This window comes from Anoplopoma fimbria, chromosome 3 (assembly GCF_027596085.1).
Source record: "Anoplopoma fimbria isolate UVic2021 breed Golden Eagle Sablefish chromosome 3, Afim_UVic_2022, whole genome shotgun sequence".
NCBI lineage: Eukaryota > Metazoa > Chordata > Actinopteri > Perciformes > Anoplopomatidae > Anoplopoma > Anoplopoma fimbria.
This window is the reverse complement of record NC_072451.1, coordinates 25798164-25818618: the sequence shown is the minus strand read 5'-3', so window position 1 is coordinate 25818618 and position 20455 is coordinate 25798164. Positions and strand designations below refer to the sequence as shown.

Sequence of the window (20455 nt, the reverse complement as noted above, 5' to 3'; positions counted from 1 at the left end):
CATGTAGAGGGAGCTAAAAATCAAAGCGTGATATAAAACTGTAGAAAGGTGGCCATCTTTCTTTCACCATCCACTAGATTTATGAAGCCCACACGCCACAGTATGAACATTATAATAAACCCTGTTGTGCTGATGAGTCTATCGAACTAAACCACCAAACAATGGGCGTGGATTACAGTTAAGAGTCTTATTATGATCTCCTCTATCCCAGGTTAAGACCACCCAGCACCTGTTGCTCCACTTGGACACTCTGACGACATTATCGCATCCCAGCAGATAGAAAGAAACACATCAGCGAGGCGGACCGCTCAGGCATGCAGGGATTATTCTTTAAATGTAAAAGGGAAACGACCCATTAGCAGCTGACAAGTCTTCAGCGTTTGTCTAGGAAGCCTAATCTCTTTCAAAAGCCGGAGTGAAAGTGATGTGAAAGGACTATTATTCTTACTTATTAATAGGATCATGGAAGCACATTTATTTTTGCAAATCTCTCCTTCTGAAAACGACAGAAAAACAGAAATTTGCACCTAAATGTCAACAATTATTTAACCCAAATTTACATTTATATAATGCTGCTGGTTTCTGTATGAAACCAGAACACACAACATATACATGATTGAAACAAACCCTTGATGAATGTATTAATTATTAAAAATACCTGAATGATTTTACAATAAATTGGGAAACCGTGTCATACACCAGGCAACAGTGTCTAAAAAAAAAAGCCACATTTCAAAAGCCAAATAATAAATACAATAAGACTATTTAAGGCTTTGTACCAAAGTAAAGGATTATCATGCATAGTTGTGGTCAGTGTTTTAATGTGGTACCGTTCACCCCAGCGGCGAGCCCAACGTATTGATACAACAGATAATAGCTACAAAGGATCAATAACTGAAAAAAAAAAAATCATGTTAGATTACGTTTTGGGCACATGAACGCTGTTGTGCTCAGCAATCACCTAAAAATAAACATCTATCTACCACAAAGAATGATAGAAAATAATCATAAAATCACATTCCATTTCTCCCCTCAGAGTAGCTGCTTTTAATAATACAAGTTATATTTTTCTGGCCCAGATATTAAATATTACTCTGTATTTGATTTAACCGCCCTCTCCTAGTACCCACTTGTTCAGGGGAAAGTACGGTGATGGCCTTGTTAATGTTTTCTGCCAGACTTTACTACTGCCTCTGTGAGGCTTTAACAAAGAGGCTCAGACCACAGAAGGTAAATAAGCTTAGGTCTCTGCATTAATAACAGCTGAGTATACATAGTCTAAGTGGAGGAAAGCATTAGAGCCTCAATATAACTCTGAGCAGATTACTAAACAAACATCCAACATGTTGGAGCATTTAACAAAAAGTCTGGGATTTTGAATAGAAAGTAAAAGCTGAATGTAATAAATAACTGTTTGTGATGGGATCTAACGGGATCTAACGGACATAAATTCATGATCCGTGTTTTAAACATAACACTAAAAGGATTTAGAGGTTGATTACTTGCAGAGGAACACCCTGATGATACAAAATGTATGGTAAACACCCCAAAAACGGCAAACTCAAAACATTTCATTGTACAATAAACCTTTAATAAATAGTTTGTCATTAGTTTCCCATATTTACATAATAACCACCATTTACTTATGTTGCCATACTCATTTCTTGGCTAATTTTAGGCACACAGAGAGAGGGGGTTCAGGCCACAAACCACATCGTACTTAAAAACAAGAGTGGCTAGCAGGTAAGTCTTGAGAAATATGTAATAATAATCGCACCAAAAAACCAAATAGACCGAGAGGTGGCCATCTCCTTGAGCAATAAATATATACACTTGCTGTACGTACGAGTTATTTTAGTACATTTTACAGTCGTCTGCTTGAAAGCTGTACGAGTGCACATGGGGGCTGGTGGAGAATCTTACCAATTTTAGTAGGATCTGAATTTGTGGGTTAACCAATGTGTTGGTGCAATAAATGTTTAAAAAAATGATATTCAGAGATGAAATCAACACCCCTTCTGAAATAATAAAAACTATGACAGGTCAAGTCAGACTGTTGAGGATATAGCGGGGTCGACATGTACAGCTTGGCTTTGAAACATTCAGTGACTTTTGTAATCAACTACTGATAAATCGGGGGGGAAAAATATCAAATATAACTAACCACAGTGAAATGCTTGTTATTAAATGAAAATTGAGGTCGAAAGAAAAAAAAAAAGACAGATGGACATTCGATAATTTACCATCTCGCCACAATGCTGAAAAGATTCCTTAAAATTGACTCGAAGTTTTAAAAAGCTATAAAAAAAGAAAAATAATTCAGCCAAAAATTAAGACAAGAGAAAACAGAACAAAATATTCAAATCACTCAAGTGAACAAGCACACAGTATGAAAACCAGAAAAAAATTGGCACAAAATATATGACGTACATTTCTCTTCAGATAGATGTTAGACGGCATGAAACCCATTGTAAGCTACTCACCCATCCCAGGTTGTGTTTGACCATTTAAATGCACTTGAGTCATTTTATAAATAGACTTTTGAAAATTTGGGATTAAGATAATTTACCAGTTGCTAGCACAGTATTTGAACAAAGGGAACACAGTGTCACTGATGCGAGCTAAAACCAAAACCAGAACCAGAACCTGTAGTTCATGTTCATCCTGCGCCGCCTACTGGCAAGAAAAGATAACCGCAAGTTAGACCTGCAGGCGGATACGCTGACGTGCACCGTCCACAGCAAAGAAACAATAGATGCTGCAGTTCTGATAATTATGTGCATATTTTAGGTTTTACATGTTGCTGCATTTTATTGCAATTGTTGACTGGATCATACTTCCTAATGAATTCTGGGATATTTATAATTCTATCAAAGTCATCATGTAACTTCTGTCCTCCTGGTTACTTTGTAGGTTATTAGTTTTTATCTAATGGGTGTTTAGCTTTGGTGATCGGCGTTGCTCCATTAGGATGCAAGCACTGGAATGTTTTTATGAAAAAATTTAAAATCGTTAGTGACACTTAATGCTATATTTCTACTCTATCATAGTGAACAAGTGTTTTTGGAGAAATGTAAAACCTTACAAAAAACGTATCACACAAAAATCTGCAGCTGTAACGTTTGCCAAAATTGGAGCAACTGTTACATTCCTTGCCTGTAGGGGGCGACAAACATGATTTCATCTCTAATTATAAACTACTGTTGCCGCATGCTTCGTTTCCTGTAGGTGGCGCAGGTTTGTGTGTACAGAATTGGTCTGACAATTAGGAAATAGCTTCATTTTGTAGAGAATCTGAAGCCTGTTAAGTCAGTTTATGATTTAGGAGCCAGTTCCTTGAGGTGCTTCACATCTAAAATGTCTACCATTTGTTTGTTATAGTTCAAGAAATGTGCAGTGCCTGTTAATAACCGTTTGTATGGAAGCTTAAATGTCGGGGGTTCTGCGAAACCGTTTCATTGTTTATAAAAACCACTGTAGAAATTTGTATCCGCCACATCACATCACATTAACCTTTGAATTATCTACCGCAGCAGCACGACTGATATTCTGTTTAACCTAATGATATTAATTCAAAGACTCCGTATTAACAGTCAGTGCCAACACTGACATGCTGATAGCGACGCTCTAGCTCCAAACGGTCCAGAGGCGTGTTAAAATAAAACCATGGTTTCTGTAAGCCTTAACCCTGATGGTGATAAATGTCAGGAAACAAAGTAACAGAAAGGGCATGAAAACAAAAAATAAGGAAGAAGAAGTTTTGTAACTGCTCCGATGGGAGCGATAGCGCACGATTACAGAGCCTTTTCAGACCTCGGTCTTCATACAGGTTACGTAATTAATATATATATATATATATATATATATATATTAAGTCACTTCGAGGCAACATTTGTTTCTTGAATAAAAACGTGAAGCACAGCTAGCCTTCAGTTTGAACAGAGTAAAATATACAACCCAAACTGTACTACTAATCTAAAGAATGGCAAGTAAACACTGAAAAACAGCTTCAGCTAATAAAGTGGTCTCTCTCTCGTTCTCTCTCTCTCTCGCACACTTCTCTCTGTCGAAGTGTAATGTTTAAACAAAGTGTGGTCTTATGAAGCTTTTTTTTTTTTTTTTTATATCTGAACCGGTTGACCTGTCCTGACCTAGATTAGGCAGCGTGCCTCTCATCGGTGTACAGCTGCTGCTGCTGTGCATTCAGAGGAAGAACTGTGTTCCCTTCTCGGACGCTTTGACAGAGCTGTATATGCAAAGACGAGCATCAGAACAGAATTTAGCTTGTGAAAGACCAGCCGACAAAGTGCTCAACTGACTGTTTGTTACACTCCGGTTGGACAAACAGACAAAGTTGCCACTTCACTGGCTTCAGAAGAATATGAAGAATCACACAGGTATTTAGTAACATTTGATATCTAACCCACTCACTCTCTAAACCAAATCACTCCGGTTCTGGGTTTTTTTTGCACCAGGAGGGGACAAGCTGTTGTGTGCTCCGCTCTGTTACCGCTTTATGGAAACCAAGGATTAGAGTCCAGCTCAGCAAGACACACACAAACACCTTTCCACTGCAGCCCCAAAAGAATACTCAACACACTCTCTTCACACAGGGTCTTCAGAGAGTCCTCCCACTACCCTGCTTTAAAAAAAAAAAAAAAAAAAAAAAAAAAAAGAGAAGAAAAAGAAAAAGAAAAGGGCTGCTAAGGAAGGAGTGCCCACTTTTGTGCCGTGGACACAAACACATCTTCATGGCACTTGAGTCTGATGTGTGCCTGAGGTGAGAGTGTGTCCATGTGGTAAAATGTGTATTTCTGTCCGTGTGTGCAGGTTTTTTTGGGTTGGAGCGCTGTCGGCCCCCCTTAGCGGTGGTTATACACTGCTGTCCTCCAGCAGCGGCTCCTTGCCCTCGGCCCCGCTGCCTTGAGGGCTGTGGGAGTGGCTCTGTGCCCCGTTGCTGTGCTTCTTGTAGGCGCCGGGCCTCATGCCGGGCCCCGTGTGCTCCGGGATGAACAGGGCCACCAGCAGAGACAGCAGCACTGAGCATGCACCGAACAGGAAGGGAGGACCTGGGATGATGGCACTCTGAAAAGGAGAGACACATTTTTGTTTAAGCACAGCTACCATATGTGCAACTTATTTTTGGGATGTGTAACAGTGTTGTGTATCTACCTCATCAGTTGGGTTGGCCATGTTGGGTTTGACACCTTTCTCAGAGCCGTCCGTGTCGGTCAGCTCCACGTGGAACAAGTAGAAGACAAAACCGTAGAGAGCAGGGCCCAAACCATTACAGAGGCCCCGAATTCCAGTAATCATCCCCTGGACAACACCTGCAGGCAGACAGATATAACACACAACCCTGTCAGGAACATCTTTAATAGGTGCTACATTTCAGTAGCTATCAGAATGAGATTTAGGTATTTGTCAAGCAAATAGAAATGTATGATATAGACCTGTACACAGGTACAAAGCAGCAAATTACATTTAGACAGATCTTCCATATTTTTTTTTAATCAAAGGATGCCTATTTCAGAGTCAACTGCATATTTACTTTGATGAAGTCGGACCACCCGTAATGACTAGATAACAATATAGAGGTACGCGTACTTGTGTTTATCCCTCCTCTTTCTCGTACATCAGTGTGCAATGTTTGGCCAGAGATGCCCTCCTCGGCAACAAATGAAAAGTGCACTGAACTTAAATATTATTTATGTACCAACAGAAATGTGTGTATTGCACCTGGAATAGAAAAAAAATGAAAAACCAGCTAAATGTAGCATTGAATGCAAGGTCAAATTCTTAGCCTTGTTCACTTTTACTGTGATTTGATATTAAATAAATTAAACAATAACTTATTGAAGACTTTGTTTTAGTTGGGCTTAAGTTCATATGTAGCTGTTCGTGTTAAGACAAAATCAAAACATAGATGCTTGATTATTTTATCAAACAGAAAAAAGTGAGAGATGTTAACAGTTGAGTATCGTACCTTGTTGGTCGGGGTCTGCATTACGGGACACGATGGCGCTGATGGCGGGGAAAGTGATGCTGGACATGGCTGCAACAGCTCCAGCAGCCCACATCATCCTACAACCAACAACACACATTTGTTAAGGATACAAACAAAACTTTTTTTAACCTTTCCAGAATTGGACTAAAACGTTGGTTGTTGCGCCTACTACGTTTAAAAGACTGTAGCAAAACAACAACTCTGAATCAACTGCGGAAAATGTGCTTGTGTAACTAAACTGCTGCTACATATAGATAAGCAGGGACTGAACCCAATTTGAGATACAGTCGTACTTCCTATTGAATTTATGAAAAACTAAAACCATGACAATGATTTGTATGTTTTTGTTGTTAATCTTCATGGGACTCCTTTGGAGCTCTAATGTTGAGAAGTAATGGATACTGCTGTGCTTTTATGAACATGGACCAAGCTGACCTTTATTTAATTTAATTTCCTGGGTATTGACCAAAGCAGAGGGCAACAACAAGATGACATATTGTGAATGCTTTCATTCAGAATCAATAGATAATATGGGTCAGTCTGCCCTCCACACTGGGCTAAAAACAACAAAAGAAACTCACGCAGTTGCTATGATTGATGACCTTTGTGTGTCAGGCTGGTGTTTGTTCAATTAAAGCATATTTTCTTCATATTTATATGTTTCAAGGGAAACATTAGTTGTACTGTTGCTTTGAGAAAAAATGTTTTTCAAAAAGGCACCGAATCTCAAACTGTAACTTCCATCACAGTAAAATGCCTGTGCAAATATTTAGAAAATCATTTTACATTGGTCAAACAAAATCTTTTGAGTTACACACTATATTAATACCTTAATGGAGTCCCAGTTATCAGAATATAGTCTTAACAGCTATTGAATAAGGCTATGCTCCCCTCTGGTGGTTTGTCAGGGGATTACAGTGAACAATAACAAGCAATTCTAATGCAAAATATGAAACTTTACTTGGAAGTTTAAAAAAAGATTAATGTAAAAACTATGCATCCTGCCATGCACAAGTTAATTACTTGACGTTTTACAAGGCTTGAATGAGCCACCATTATCTGATTAAGAATTATGATGCCAATGAACATGGTTTTGCACAGTGCTGCAGGAAATGCATTGTCATAACAAACTTCCTTCCTTCCTTCCTTCCTTGCTTGCTTAAATTATAATGGCCGTGTGATCACATTGATCCGAATCGGTTCTATCTTTTGTGAAGCTTGCACATACTTCTGAAACTGAGCTTCAGACGAAGGCACGGAAATTTTTGGTTTTGGGAATAATATGTGGAATCGAAAAACCAAATTTCTCAATTAATTTCTTAAATTCTTAGTGTGGGATGTCTCTCCCCTTCACATGAATGCAGTGGAAAGGCGAGTGTGTTGGATGTCACTCACCAGGGCTGAGAGCCGAAGCCGTACCACGCCAGCTGGAGGATCTGGAAGCCGAGGCCGAGCAGGATTGTGTTTTTGTTCCCTATGGACCGCATCAGGATCCCCAACACCACCGTCTGCAGAAACACAGCACACAGGGCACACAAGTAAACTTTAAGGAAGCATAGAGTAATGCAGCAAACAGTTTTAAATCGCTTTCTAATTCACTCAAGTCTCGACTTACACAGAGCTAAAACAAACACTTGATTAATCTAAGGACAGAAAAGTTATCTGCAAAATATTAAAAATTAACTACCTACTCAAATGTTTAAATTTGCTGCTTTTCTTTGTCTCCTGTGAAAGTAAACTGAATACCTGGGGGTTTAATTGGGTTGGCTTTTGGACAAAACAAGCAAGTTGAAGACCTTATTGTTATTTCTGTCTAATCTGCACACACGTCTATCATGCCCGTCTGTCCTCTGTTGTTCTGTTTACCCTGTTGGAAGGTTTTTGTTGAGTTTTCCTAATCTAAACTGTGGTTCTAAGGACAAAGGGTGTGGTCTGCTGTACAGACTGTAAAGCACTGTGATGCAAATTTGTGATAAACAAATAAAATTTGACTTCAACGTTTGTCAACATGGACTCTATAAAATCTGCAACTTTTTAAATTTTTTCTGCCATGCTAATTAACAATTAATAATAAAAAATAATAAAACTCCAAACACGAGGACGGGACGACTCAATTTTACATTTAATTCAACAGCAAAAGTGTTTTCCAGTACCTGGGCTAGTATTGAGAGGATCCCCACCACAGCGATAAAGGCAGCCACTGTCTCTGATGTGAAGCCTATGACCTGAGGGGGAGATAACATTCAGATAACACAAGTTAGGACATGAGAAGAGAAAAGTTGCTCCGACACAAAGCCTTCCCCCATTTTTCACCAAACACAAAGGAAGAAGGGGGTTTGTTTGTTGCCTTTTGTAAACACGTGCTGTGTTACAACTGCTTTTTAGAACAACAAAAGGTGCTCCTCTTTTTTTCTTCTTCTTGTATTTAGGTCAAATACGCTGCCCTTTATCTCCTTCAATACAGGCAGCCTTAAGGAGTAGGGCTGCTGGAGCGAGGTGTGTTTAACTTATGACAATAATGTGGAGAGCTGTATGATAAAGAAACTTCCGCATAAAGGGAACAGGAAGGTGTGTAGAGTAATGTTAGCTTCAACTCTCGGAACTGATGTGCATGTCAAACTTGCCCGACTGGTTCATCCGACGTTTACACAAAAACTAAACTGTCGTCAGTCAAAGCAGTTTGAATGACGTCACCTTAAAACTGCCTGGTGCTTCCAGATGCTGCTGCACCTTTAAAGTACGACTTAAGGGGGCTAATTCAGGCTCGTTTACATTGGTGTTCCTGTGGTAGCATTTTGCTGGGACACCTTATTAATTTGCTCCCACATTGCTGAGCAAACCTGCTGATCCAATTTTAAAGTGATGTAGGTAAAAGTGTGTTGGGAAGATTTCTCCCCAGCTGTTCAGAGATTATTCAATACATTTTCCTGTAGCTATTCCAGCTTTTTATTAGCAAAACAAATGGCTAAAGTATGACGCTGCCATATTAATACCAAAAATAACAAACCACAACTTTATGTAAGAAAGCAGTGTCTTTAAACTGCTGTTTATGTTGACTTAGAAGGCAGTTTACAGTTGAATCCTTTATTCATAATTCCATGTCACATTTGGATAAGCAGATGCTATAAGATGTGGTATGAAGTGTACATGATGTGTGTAAACAATGTTACTATCGTGTTTAATTCAGTCATGTTGATGTTCTTTCTGGAAGTGTCAAAGAGCAGAGTGTTACCTGTCTGAGATAGAGGAAGAAGCTGGAGTACTGGCCGGCCTCGGGGAGGTAGGAGAGAAACACTGTGATACAGATGAGGAGCACCGTGGAGTCCTGGCCCACCTTACGCAGAGACTGTCGAGGGAACAGCAGGACAGATTTAGCTTTAAATTGATAGTTACAGAAACATGAGCAATGTTAGTGGACAGCATTTACCATTGTCTCCCACTTTAATAAGCCTTAAGTAAAAAAGTTACAGTTCGTTTAGTACAAAATTCACTCCGTTTTTTGTTTTGTTTCTCTGGACAGTGTTTCCATGCTGAACTGCTGTAACCAAAATACAGAAAAAGACAGTAAATTTGGAAGATACTGAATTGTCACCCTCATACTGCCAACTATTAACTCACTCACTAACAAACTTACAGACAGGTGGTGTTGAGATTTTTTTTTTTGACTGAACCTTTTTTTAAATCAGTTGTCCAGGTTGTTAGGTGACAGAGGCAAAGCGCCTTAACGTTTTGGAGGCTTCCTGCAGCTACTTCTAGGTCTAAACACTGTGGCATGACTGACGTTAAAAGCTTTTGTGTCATTGGTCATTTGGTCCTTTTTTTTTTTTTTTTTTTTTTTTTAAATTGGTAGAGAAATAAATGGCAGGAGAAGAAACTTTCTTCCCATGTCTCTCGATTAGCTTGGCTGTATCTTATATCCACTTCCATCCAGGTGTTTCAAAAATAAGAAAAAAAATAAGTACATTGATGTCAAAAGGAGTGCAGGCTACATGAATGTGCACAGCTTGGCAGGTTTGCAAACAACAACTGAGCTGATGAAGCACACTGCAATCATCTGCTGTTTGGTAAGAACCCCTGTGCATAATGTGTTGTAACTTACAGCGAAGGGGTCCGCCTGTTCCCAGGAGATGGGTGCTCCCCATGATGCTGGCCTCATCTTCTCTGGCAGCGACTCCGGTACGGCCACCAGGATGAAGCAGATGTCCAGCAGGGCTATGGCTGTGGCCAGGATCACCACCAAGGTGTCGCCGTAGGTCACAGATAAGTAGGCCCCGATGGCCGGGCTGGTAACCAGGCTGGCCGCAAAGGTAGCCGATACCTGGAGGGAGCGAGATGCAGAGATGAGGGCTGAGCAAAACAGGAAGGGATGGATCTGTCTTTTGATGCATTTAAATGGAAAAGATTGTTAGGACTCTTTGGTTGAGTACTTATTCAGTTTTGAAAAGTGAAAAACAATACAGGCATAATTATTCACTGATAATTACCTAATAATCATTGTGGAGGCATTTAAAAAAAGACACATATTTTAACCATCTCCTTACCAAACCGTATGCTGTGCTCCTCTCATGCTCCTGCGTGATATCCGCCACATAGGCAAAGATAACAGAGAAGGTGACGGCAAAGACGCCGGACATGGAGATAACGGCAAAGTACCACCTGAAACAATAAAAGGGGTTTGGCTTGTCAACACCTTTAACATTGTAATATTACATTTGTGAAGTTTATAATGTTGTTAATTGTTAACTATGGGGCTGTAGTTTATTCTGTTGTTGTATTGGGTTGCATTATAGTACTTCGCCTTTTACCTAAAAACATGACTGAATAATTGGATAGAGCTGTTGGTGTTCTGCACTCACCATGGGCTGATCTTCATCAGTGGAATGGGTGCACACGTGAAGAAGACGGTTAGCAGCAAGAAGGATTTGCGTCCCCATACGTCTGACAACGCTCCAATCAGCGGAGCACTCAGAAATGATAATAGGCCCTGGAGAGGACGGAGGGAGAAAGATGAGGGCACGACGTCGTTTACACAAAACACACCAGTCTCATCAATTGTAGCTTTAGTTTTCCCTTTTATACCCATACTGGCATGAAAGCAATGTTAAGGCAATTGAAAGTATTTTATATGGTCTAGAAGTCTGCTATCACTAGGCTATAGCAGATGGCAGACTTGATAAAATGTTCCTAATCTAAAAGAAAACACAAGCAGAAACGAGATAATAACAAAACACCGAAAGCTTTCTGTTTGAGGTCTGTTGTAAAAAGTAAAACCAGTTGTGAAAGTTTTGATTGACACATGGTTAAAGACAGAAAATACAGATAATCTTTCAAATGTTATATATAATCTTGCCAATACAAGACAGTTATTTGGTATTCATTCTTTTTTTTTTAAACATTATTTTTGTCGTTGATCTGAAAAACGATCAATCCATTACGTTGGAATATAGACAATAGATTGTAAGGTGTTTTTTTTGGTGGTCACATGTTCGCATAGTAAGTCATTCTTGCTCAGATTATAACAATTAGCTTTATTTACAAACATGTTTAAAACAATGCGTAAAAAAAGCTTTACGCACAAATCCAGGATTGTATGTTATAACTCTGCAAAAATAATTGAGAACCTCAAACCACGCGTACGCATAGATTTTCATTAAATACATGTGATATTAAAACCGCATTTATTAAAAAAGGCTTTAATAGACAATGCATTGGCCAAATGTATTAAATGACTAGGAAATTGATGTCCTTTCATCCTCTTAAATTATTGTTATAATCAAATATATTATGTTTCTAAGCTTGAGGTTTTTAAATTAAGTTTCAATTGTCAGATCACACGAGTCAGAAACAATCCAACGCAGCCACCACTGCAATGTTATTCTACAAATAATATAATTTACAAACAGTATTAGTGTAGCCTAATCATCTGCCACTGTGCAGAAATACAGAGTTACCAGGATGAAGAGCATGCAAAGAAAGTTTAAAAACAAACTATGAGGCATTCAAATGTTGATTTAGAATTCAGATGTCGACATTATTAATGAGGCTTCAAACGTATAGCAAAATGGGGTTGTGGCAATATTGATGCAAATAGCAGGAATGCAACGGTCAATTTAGAACGACCGTTATTTTGCATGTGTGCGTTAAGTAATACAATTTCTACTCATTCTAATTAATGAATGAGGCCCAAATGTTTTTTCTCAATATAAACAGGAAAATAGAAAATCCCAAATAATTAAAAGTAATCTCCAACTATCTTTAGACACACTCTCCTTTCCCCTGAATAGTGACCATGAAGGTGCACTTGAAGCACTTTGCTCTCACAGTGCTTCTATGACCTATTCTGTAGCCAGCTGGTGAACCTGCTGAGATAACCTGACAGCTTGTAGGTGTTTACACGTAACTGCCTTGGTGTTTAGCAGGGCGTCACTGAACAAGAGCACACACGCTCAGCAAATCTTCCAAGGGCAAATAAAAGAGAGACAAACATGCTGAAGAAGAACAATGTTTGGTAACAGCAGCTGTAGTCCTTAAAACACAAAAAGCATATGGATGCTGGCATGCCTTAGTGTATGGTTTTGTGTTACCAGAAATAAATAAATAAAATAAATAGATAAATGTATTGTTAAAATGAATCCACAAAAACTGTCACAAATTAATAAGTATTAAGTTGGCAACAGCGATATATTTATGCCTATTATATTTAGGCTTTTTTATTCCTAATGAACTGCTGATCATCTCCAGAGCGCACACACAGTTTGCTCTTATATTAATTTAAAGTCATTACGTTTTAAACAACACAACAGATATTGCTTGTTATTGAGGCATTGTCAGTAAAACAAGACATAACTTATTAGCATTATGTCACCGCTATATTTCGGTCATAAGAGACAGCATATTGTGGTCGTGTGTAGTGGTAACTTACCTTGACACCATGGATGAGTCCATTCATCAGGAATGTGTGTTGGGGGAATGTCTGGTGTAATACCTGAAGAACAAACACAGATAACACAACATGAAACCACGTTATCCACACAGACTGCATCACATTTCAGACAATGGCTTACAGTCTCTGGCAGGGTTAAACTACAACTCGGGAGCAAAACAACTATGATGCCACTGGACAAGAATCTAATAAATGATGGAGGGTTGAAAACTAGAAAATAAAACATGAATTCAATCATTAAAGGTCTATGGCAGGATGTTTAAACTTGTCAATGTAATGAAAAACAACCAAAACGTATACAAATATCTTGTATACGTTTTCTGGGACCTTCTACAGGGACCCTACTTATATCAGTCACCTCTCTCCCTTCAATCAGTCCGTCAGTCAGAGAAACAGCTGCTAGAAAAAGTTTTTCTCTCGTGTAGCAGAGTAATAACCCCAGCTGCTGTTAAGTCTTTAACGTCCCATCATGGCCATGGAGTCTGAGCCCCAGTAAGCCTTTGCATTAAAACGCCGTTGGAAAAGGAGACGATGACGACAACACAAGCTGTCAAACTTTATTCAAACTTGGGATCATTATTTAATTATACTTTACTTTGCTATTATTGTCCAATGTGAGATGAGGACACATCTTTCTTCAATGATTTTTCAGCCTTATCCAACAGTACCATATCTTTGAATTTTGACTATGCCTAGCATTATACCTATGCCGGTCTCTAGGAAGCTCAAACACCTGTAAATAGTCTGGTGCCTAGCCATTTTAGGTATTATTATTAATAATAATAATAATAATAATAATAAACTTTGTATAGCACCTTTACTTCAAGAAATGCAGCACAGTGTACAATATTGTGAAATATAAAGACTGAACAAAAGATGAAAGTAAAACACTTGAAAAAATATGATAAATACAAGTTAAAAAATGAATACACAGAGTGCATAACTTAATTGACCATAGACAAAAAAATTACCCACCCAAACAAGAATATTAAAAACAGCACCCATATTTGCAGAATGTAAACACTGCAGCAGCATCACAAGGTCTCCATTATGTTCTACTTCAGTGGTAAAGATTTCATTCTTGAGAAGAAAACTAAAGTACAATCACTACCAATCAGGCTTTCTGAAACTAAGTTAAATACCAAGATCGCTCTGCAGATAAACATTGTTATCATTCTTCATGTGAGCGCAAAATTTGGTTAAATTGACGTACTATGTGCTTCAACAGAGAAAACCTAAGTATAGATTTAAAATACATTTTCAGCACAGTCCTCCCACAGGAATGAGTACATTTACCCATTATAACTGTTTTTGTTTTTTTCCCTCTGCTCTGTTTAGGGTGAACATTGATTATTTTAGTAAATATGATTGTGAAACAGTCTGACAGTCCAAGTGTAGACACAGCGACCAGAGATTCAATCTTGATACAAGGACCTGGACGTCAACTGAGAAGCTGAATAATATCAGGGAGCAAAACAATCGTACTTCTGTCAAATTTTGCATTGTATAACAACATCTTACAACATTTGTTGGTTTTTAATACAAAAAACGTTGTACAGAGAAACTGCTCTGATATTAAACTGCTGGAAGTACTCAGAGAGTGCATACTCTGTCAGTATGAGCACTCCTCCACATTGTATCTGAAGGGTACAAAATGTTTATAATTGGAATTTGGCAGTTCAATATTAATGGTGCTCAGTTCAATATTTAGAGCATTAATATAGAAGCAAACAACTATTTGCCAAGTAAAGACGGAGTAGTAATGGCTACCTGAGCAGAGAATGATGTCACTCTCTCTCTCTTTCTGTGTTATAATGCCAGCTTCGCTGTTCTTAGTACATAGCCGGGCCGGCTGTGTGTACTTTTACTGCATGTTAATGCACGTCAGCGTGACCCACTGGCTCAAGGCTGCTGCTCTACACTGTTTTCAAAACAGCACTTCAGCCGTTGATTACACTAGTAGCACCGTTAGCAACATGAGGCCAGCTCCGCCGTCTCCATGTTGAGAGCAGATGAGACGCAATAGAAATTCTCCCAATCTTGTAAATCGCAACTTTAATGAAACAATTAAATGTTAACTCCATTTATAGCGGTCTTTAAAAAAAATAGATTTTTAAAGACTTCCACATAAAATGATATGGAGAACTTTTCAGTTTTGACAATGCTTTTTTACTGCTGCTGTCTCACACATTTTTTTAATAAAAACATAGCAAGATGGCTGTGGCTCAGGAGATACATATCTGGTGAGCAGTTTGGCTTCTGCCCTCAGGGTATGAGTGTGTGTGTGAATGGGTAAATGTTGTGTAAAAGTATTTTCAGTGGAAGACTAAAAGGCGCTAAATAAATGCAAGTATATGCAAGTATTTCAGGATATGTTCAGACACTGTTACTACATCACTGTATTTTTCTGGGAAGGCAGAGGATAGTCCAGCTCAAAGTCCATACCGTCAGTGCCATTGACACTAGTGTGAGAACTGAGACTAAATAACAGGATCTAGTTATTGTTCAGGGGGTACAGAAGGAAAAGCTCATGGCATGGTTAAGAATCTCCTCTCTTCCTCTGGGAGTCAGTTACCCAACACACACACACACAGACTGTGAATGCTCGGTGACGACTGTTGCTGCTGGATACTAATGAAGCAGTACGCTCATTGAGAGCAGTGAAGCAGTCCCTCTCATCTTCAGGCGCCCTCTGATTAGTCCAAAATGCAAATCCAACCTCCGCCCAGGGATCTCGAGGGCAACAAACCCTCAGTAATTAAGGCTTTACAAACCCCTAGTAATTTATGCTTAACAGTTACACATACAACCACCTCTTCAAACAAGAGACTGCTGGAAAGCATGCATTGCATAAGCCTGTCTGGTTCACATCATGTGGCGCACAGATGTTTACTCACTGTTTGTTTGAGATACCAGTTTCTAACCACAGTCATTCACGTGGAGAAAAAATGTGCAAGTTAAAAAAAACTGGAGATTTAAATAAATAAAGAGCTTGCCTGAAAAATGGAAAGCCACTGTCAAAAAAAAGGAAAACTATTAATACACAATCCATGCTGGTATGAAATAAAGCATGTCATCACTATTAATCATCGTAGCAGTTTGTTTACTAATTTTTTATATGTTGGCTTAATGATCTTCTGGTACCAACATTTTTCCAAAACACAGGTTACATTTTGGAAAGACAATCCTCTGAATAATGCTGTCTGAGTTGCCTTTAGCAAATATGGTAACCCCCCACCCACTCTGCAGTGCACTGAGGTGAATGTGTGGCGTGGTTTGCCTAGCCTTCATCTGTGCTGGGGCCCGACAACTAAAACCAGTGACCCGCTGATAAGCCTTTTCAACAAAGAACTGGTGCTCAGACAATGCAACAGTTTGATGCCCTTTTCATATTTCTCAGTCCATTAGCGCTTGGCAAAAACATCTGCCAACACACACGCACAAAAAAACAAAAGTGCGTCACTCAGGGCCTCACTCATTTGATTAGGAATTCAATCATTCATAGACACTGATGGGCCTTGTACGACTCCAGTCAATGGGAAATGCCACTCTTTGGATGGGTTACAAGAGAAGAGAGGTGTAGGCGTAGGAATGTATTACCAACAGTTATGTCACTTTACACAACAGTGTGTCAACGGGAGAGTGCGTGTGTGTCGGGGCTTACCGTGAGCATTGGGGTGGTGAGAAGACCCCATGCAAAAAACTCCAGGAAGATGACCACCACAGCATGGTAAACACTAGGCTCACCGATTCCCTGAGGCTGGATGGAGATGGAGAGAGAGAGACAAACAAATAGAAAGGTGATGAGCCAAGAAGAAACAACATTTTTTTTCCATTTATCAAAGTGCCTGTAAACAGTAACACGTTAACAAATCAAACCTTAAACTGGATTCTTATTCAAAGAAGGTTTTGCCTAATGATACAAAGATTATGCATCACCTGATCCTGTGGGACAGCCCACAGTTTGGATAGAGTAAGTAAGCAAATGTAAAATATTCTTTCACTCTGGACTCTCGCAAGAAGTATGTATACGATCCAGGGCTGAATGTTGAAATAAACCCCCAAAAGAATCAGGGTTGCTCTGTGACTTGCATACTTTTCTTCAATTGAAATTAAAATTGATACTAGCGTCATACATAAATCTGCTCATGGGACACAATAAATCAGTAGATTTACATCCACACAAATAATGGGATTAGTGTACACAAAAAGAATAATGTGAACTTTTGATTAACAATTAGATACTATTCACAGTAACTCCATTAAGTTGACTTTACAAGTTGCTGGATAGTCAGAAAGAATTAGCTGCATCCTGCAGACAATCGGGTAATAAGAACACGAGGAAAATGGTATTGTTTTCTAAGCTGTATATCTGCCTCCAAAATAACTTGGTTTTGATTTTACATTGCCACAAGCCATTCTGCATTTTTTCCTCTATTTTACAGCATGAGTTTGGTGGTGCTTTTCTTTTGATGTGTAGCCGATTTACTGGCATAATAATTCATAAAAGAAAGTAGTGAAAAAAGATTTAAAATTAATTTCTGAATTTTTAAAAAAAACATTTGGGTTAAGCATTTTTTCATTTAAATTTCCCAGCTAGGAGCAAAGTGTTTAATCCAACAGGTGAGTACAACCAAATATCCTGCGATATAGTTTACTGGGTCACAATTAATACAGACCTCTATCTTTAATGAGTAAAACACAAATTGGCATCCTTTAAATGTATGTAAATCCCACTCCCTAGAAAGAAGTCACTTCACTGCAGAATAGTAAAGTATATACAAGTCTGTAAGGTGAAGAGAAACTGTGATGGAGTTAGCGTGGATGCTGAGCAGGATCTTTAACAGGAATCCCAGCGAGGTGTGATAATTGTGGAGTGTAAAGTAGGCCAGGGCCACCTTAACATAGACACTAGCTGCTAGTTTACTCACTCACTTGGTTGTCACTTCCCCACATGGAGAGGATGAAAGCATCACAAAAAAACAAAACACTCTACAAGTCTGATTATGACTAAGAGGGCCAAAAGCAGCAAATCAGAGGAAACTCCCATCTTTCCTGTTCTACGATGTCAATGATCACAAAAAAGAGGAACATTCTGCAAATGTCTCATTAAAGCGATGTTGCAACTTCCCCTCCACCTAAATGAAGACCAGCTACATTATCAGAGATCACATTTTGCTATTGACCACTGAGCATCAAAGCCTATTAGATGCAATGACTGGATCAAGGATTGGACGTTGAAAGTGAAATCTTAAATGGCAGAGTAGTCCGAAGAAGCTGCAGTAATACCGCAACGGCAATAACAATGATTTGGATTATGGACCTTATTGGAATATACACTCACATCATGTCAGGTGCTTAAAAACTGTGCAGACACAAGGCCATCAACAGAATGACCATTACTGATCCTCATTAGGATTACAAATCTTTGTGTCTTCATATGGATACCCAGAATGTTTGGCATTGCTGTCCAATGGATTACATAACCATCTCTGATGCCTGACTGTATTTATAACAATCCTACCATCCTCAATCTTTGCCAAAAGCCTAATTTGGGACAATCATCGCTTGCACTATCTAAAAATGATGATAATAACTCAAATCTGCGACATGATGGTTTCGTTGTCTATTAGATCTGTGAATGTAGGAAGGTTCAAGCTTCCTGGTTCAAGCTTCCTGCTGGAGGCATCTTATCATCACATGTGGTTTAATCCTGCAAACAAGCTCACATTAAACCAATGATTAACACCACATCCTGAACAGACACTCTATAACACAAGTTGTTGCATTGCATGTGTTTAACAGTCCCTTTTGTTTGCTTCTCTGACATGTTGACTTATCAATACCCGTCCTGCTTGTTTGTTTGTTTTCAACACCACATTATGGACTAGACATGTGTGACGTTCACTGACCAGACACACCCCTGTATCCCAGAAACAGAGAGCTACCTAGCTAGTACAACAGGCAGATTATTTAATTAACAGCTTGTTGCAGCAGGATATATAAAAATAAAAAATAAAAACACCCAAATTGAAGACATATGCTAGCGAGCTAGCGCTGGTTAGCATAGCCTCCTGATGGTGGAGCACCGTCACGGGGACAGATGTGATCAAACCTGAGACATAATCAGACTTTACGTGCTGGTTTAAAGTTATATTAACTCATATTCTGGCTAACTATACTACTGTGTGGAGGTAAATAAACACACACAGCGTTGACATGAGCTCACGCTAGCAGGGCTGACGTGTTAGTGGGCAGGCTAACGCAGGCCGCTAGCGTTAGCTCAGAGCTAGCATTAGCTCTGAGCTAACGCTAGCTCTGAGCTAACGGGGAATGTTATCGGCTGGGACAAACCATTAAAGACAGGTATAAACAAAAGACAGTTTCATACGACATGAACAAAGCCTGCTAACTAACTCCAGCAGCTGGGATCCCGCTCACTTAACGGAGATAAATAAATATTTAACTCACACTTCCTCCATCTTTTATTATAATTTTCTTTGCTAGAAGAATGCTGCGGTTCAGCCGCTTTTTCTTCTTTTTCTCCCCCGTCATTGTTAACTTATGTCCATTCTTGGTGTTAGAGGGTCATCGTGGCGCCTGTCAACAATTAAAACAATCTACTGATTTCGGCTAACAAAGCTCATAACACCTCGGAAGTCGGATACGGGCAGCTAGCAGTGAGCTACCCCTAAATGATGATTTATCCACCTCACTTCAACCCGTCTTCCTGAACTACGCGATGACCCGCCCTCCCAGCGCGACGCCGCTCAGCGATTGGCTGCCTGGAGAAAGAGAATGTTCAAAGCGGGGTTCTGATTGGTTTAGAAAGAACGTTGGCGCTACTGATCCTCAAATGGCGATTTGTTAATGTCGCACCGCGGGTTCGGCGTACAAGAGGAAATACCATATATGGTGATTGGCTGTGTTTATATAAAAATAAAAAAATAAAAAAAAAAGTGTACAAGATGTTCAGCTACTTCCACGAACACAATAATAACAAACCATCATACTGGGTATACAAGAAGACATCTCCTATACTGTAATGAACTACTGTACATTTTATTTTAATTTTATTGTATAATATGTTTTATTTATTACCTTAATCTGTTTCTCTGTCCTTGAGCTGCTGCAACACCCGAATTTCAATAAAGGACTATCTATCTAACTTAAAAAGAGCTACTTTCATAAACACAAAAAAATAAAGTAAGCATAGACATAAAAATACAAAATAATAATAAATGGAGGGTTGCTTTAATCTCTCTTTTCTCACAATTATTCTCAGATTTGTCTTAAAGTCAAGTTGTGCCCATTTTATGATGTGTAAGTGTGATGTTTTTGGATGTGTTCTGCTTATTTTATTATATTTTATTATTCGTCATACTTTGTTGAATTGAGAAGATTAGGTTGTTGTCCCCTGTCCATATTGTACTGGCAAATAAGTAGGACAGACGTTTACACAGCCCAATAAAATACAATGCAGGCACACAATAACTAATTATAAA

General features: G+C 38.9%; 1 protein-coding gene across 1 annotated transcript; it reads right to left on the bottom strand.

Annotated features, from left to right (window-relative positions):
• Positions 1 to 915: 915 nt before the first annotated feature.
• On the bottom strand, positions 916 to 19695 carry mfsd14a2 (major facilitator superfamily domain containing 14A2). The gene is made up of 12 exons (XM_054596260.1): positions 19422 to 19695; positions 16615 to 16710; positions 12930 to 12992; positions 10864 to 10991; positions 10549 to 10663; positions 10107 to 10325; positions 9240 to 9353; positions 8161 to 8232; positions 7403 to 7515; positions 5987 to 6084; positions 5173 to 5330; positions 916 to 5085 (listed from the first exon to the last, which is right to left on the bottom strand). Exons 1-12 carry the CDS (start codon positions 19503 to 19505, stop codon positions 4873 to 4875), a joined length of 1473 nt encoding a protein of 490 aa, XP_054452235.1. The 5' UTR covers positions 19506 to 19695; the 3' UTR covers positions 916 to 4872.
• Between the last annotated feature and the right edge of the window lie 760 nt (positions 19696 to 20455).

Excerpts from the sequence above, each read along its gene's own strand:
- mfsd14a2 (XM_054596260.1), bottom strand. The coding sequence starts at position 19,505 with ATGACGGGGGAGAAAAAGAAGAAAAAGCGGCTGAACCGCAGCATTCTT. Across the intron at positions 10,664-10,863 it reads CTGATGAAGATCAGCCCATG|GTGGTACTTTGCCGTTATCT; the intron begins GTGAGTGCAGAA and ends TTATTGTTTCAG. Across the intron at positions 9,354-10,106 it reads AACAGGCGGACCCCTTCGCT|TCTCTGCGTAAGGTGGGCCA; the intron begins GTAAGTTACAAC and ends TTCCCTCGACAG.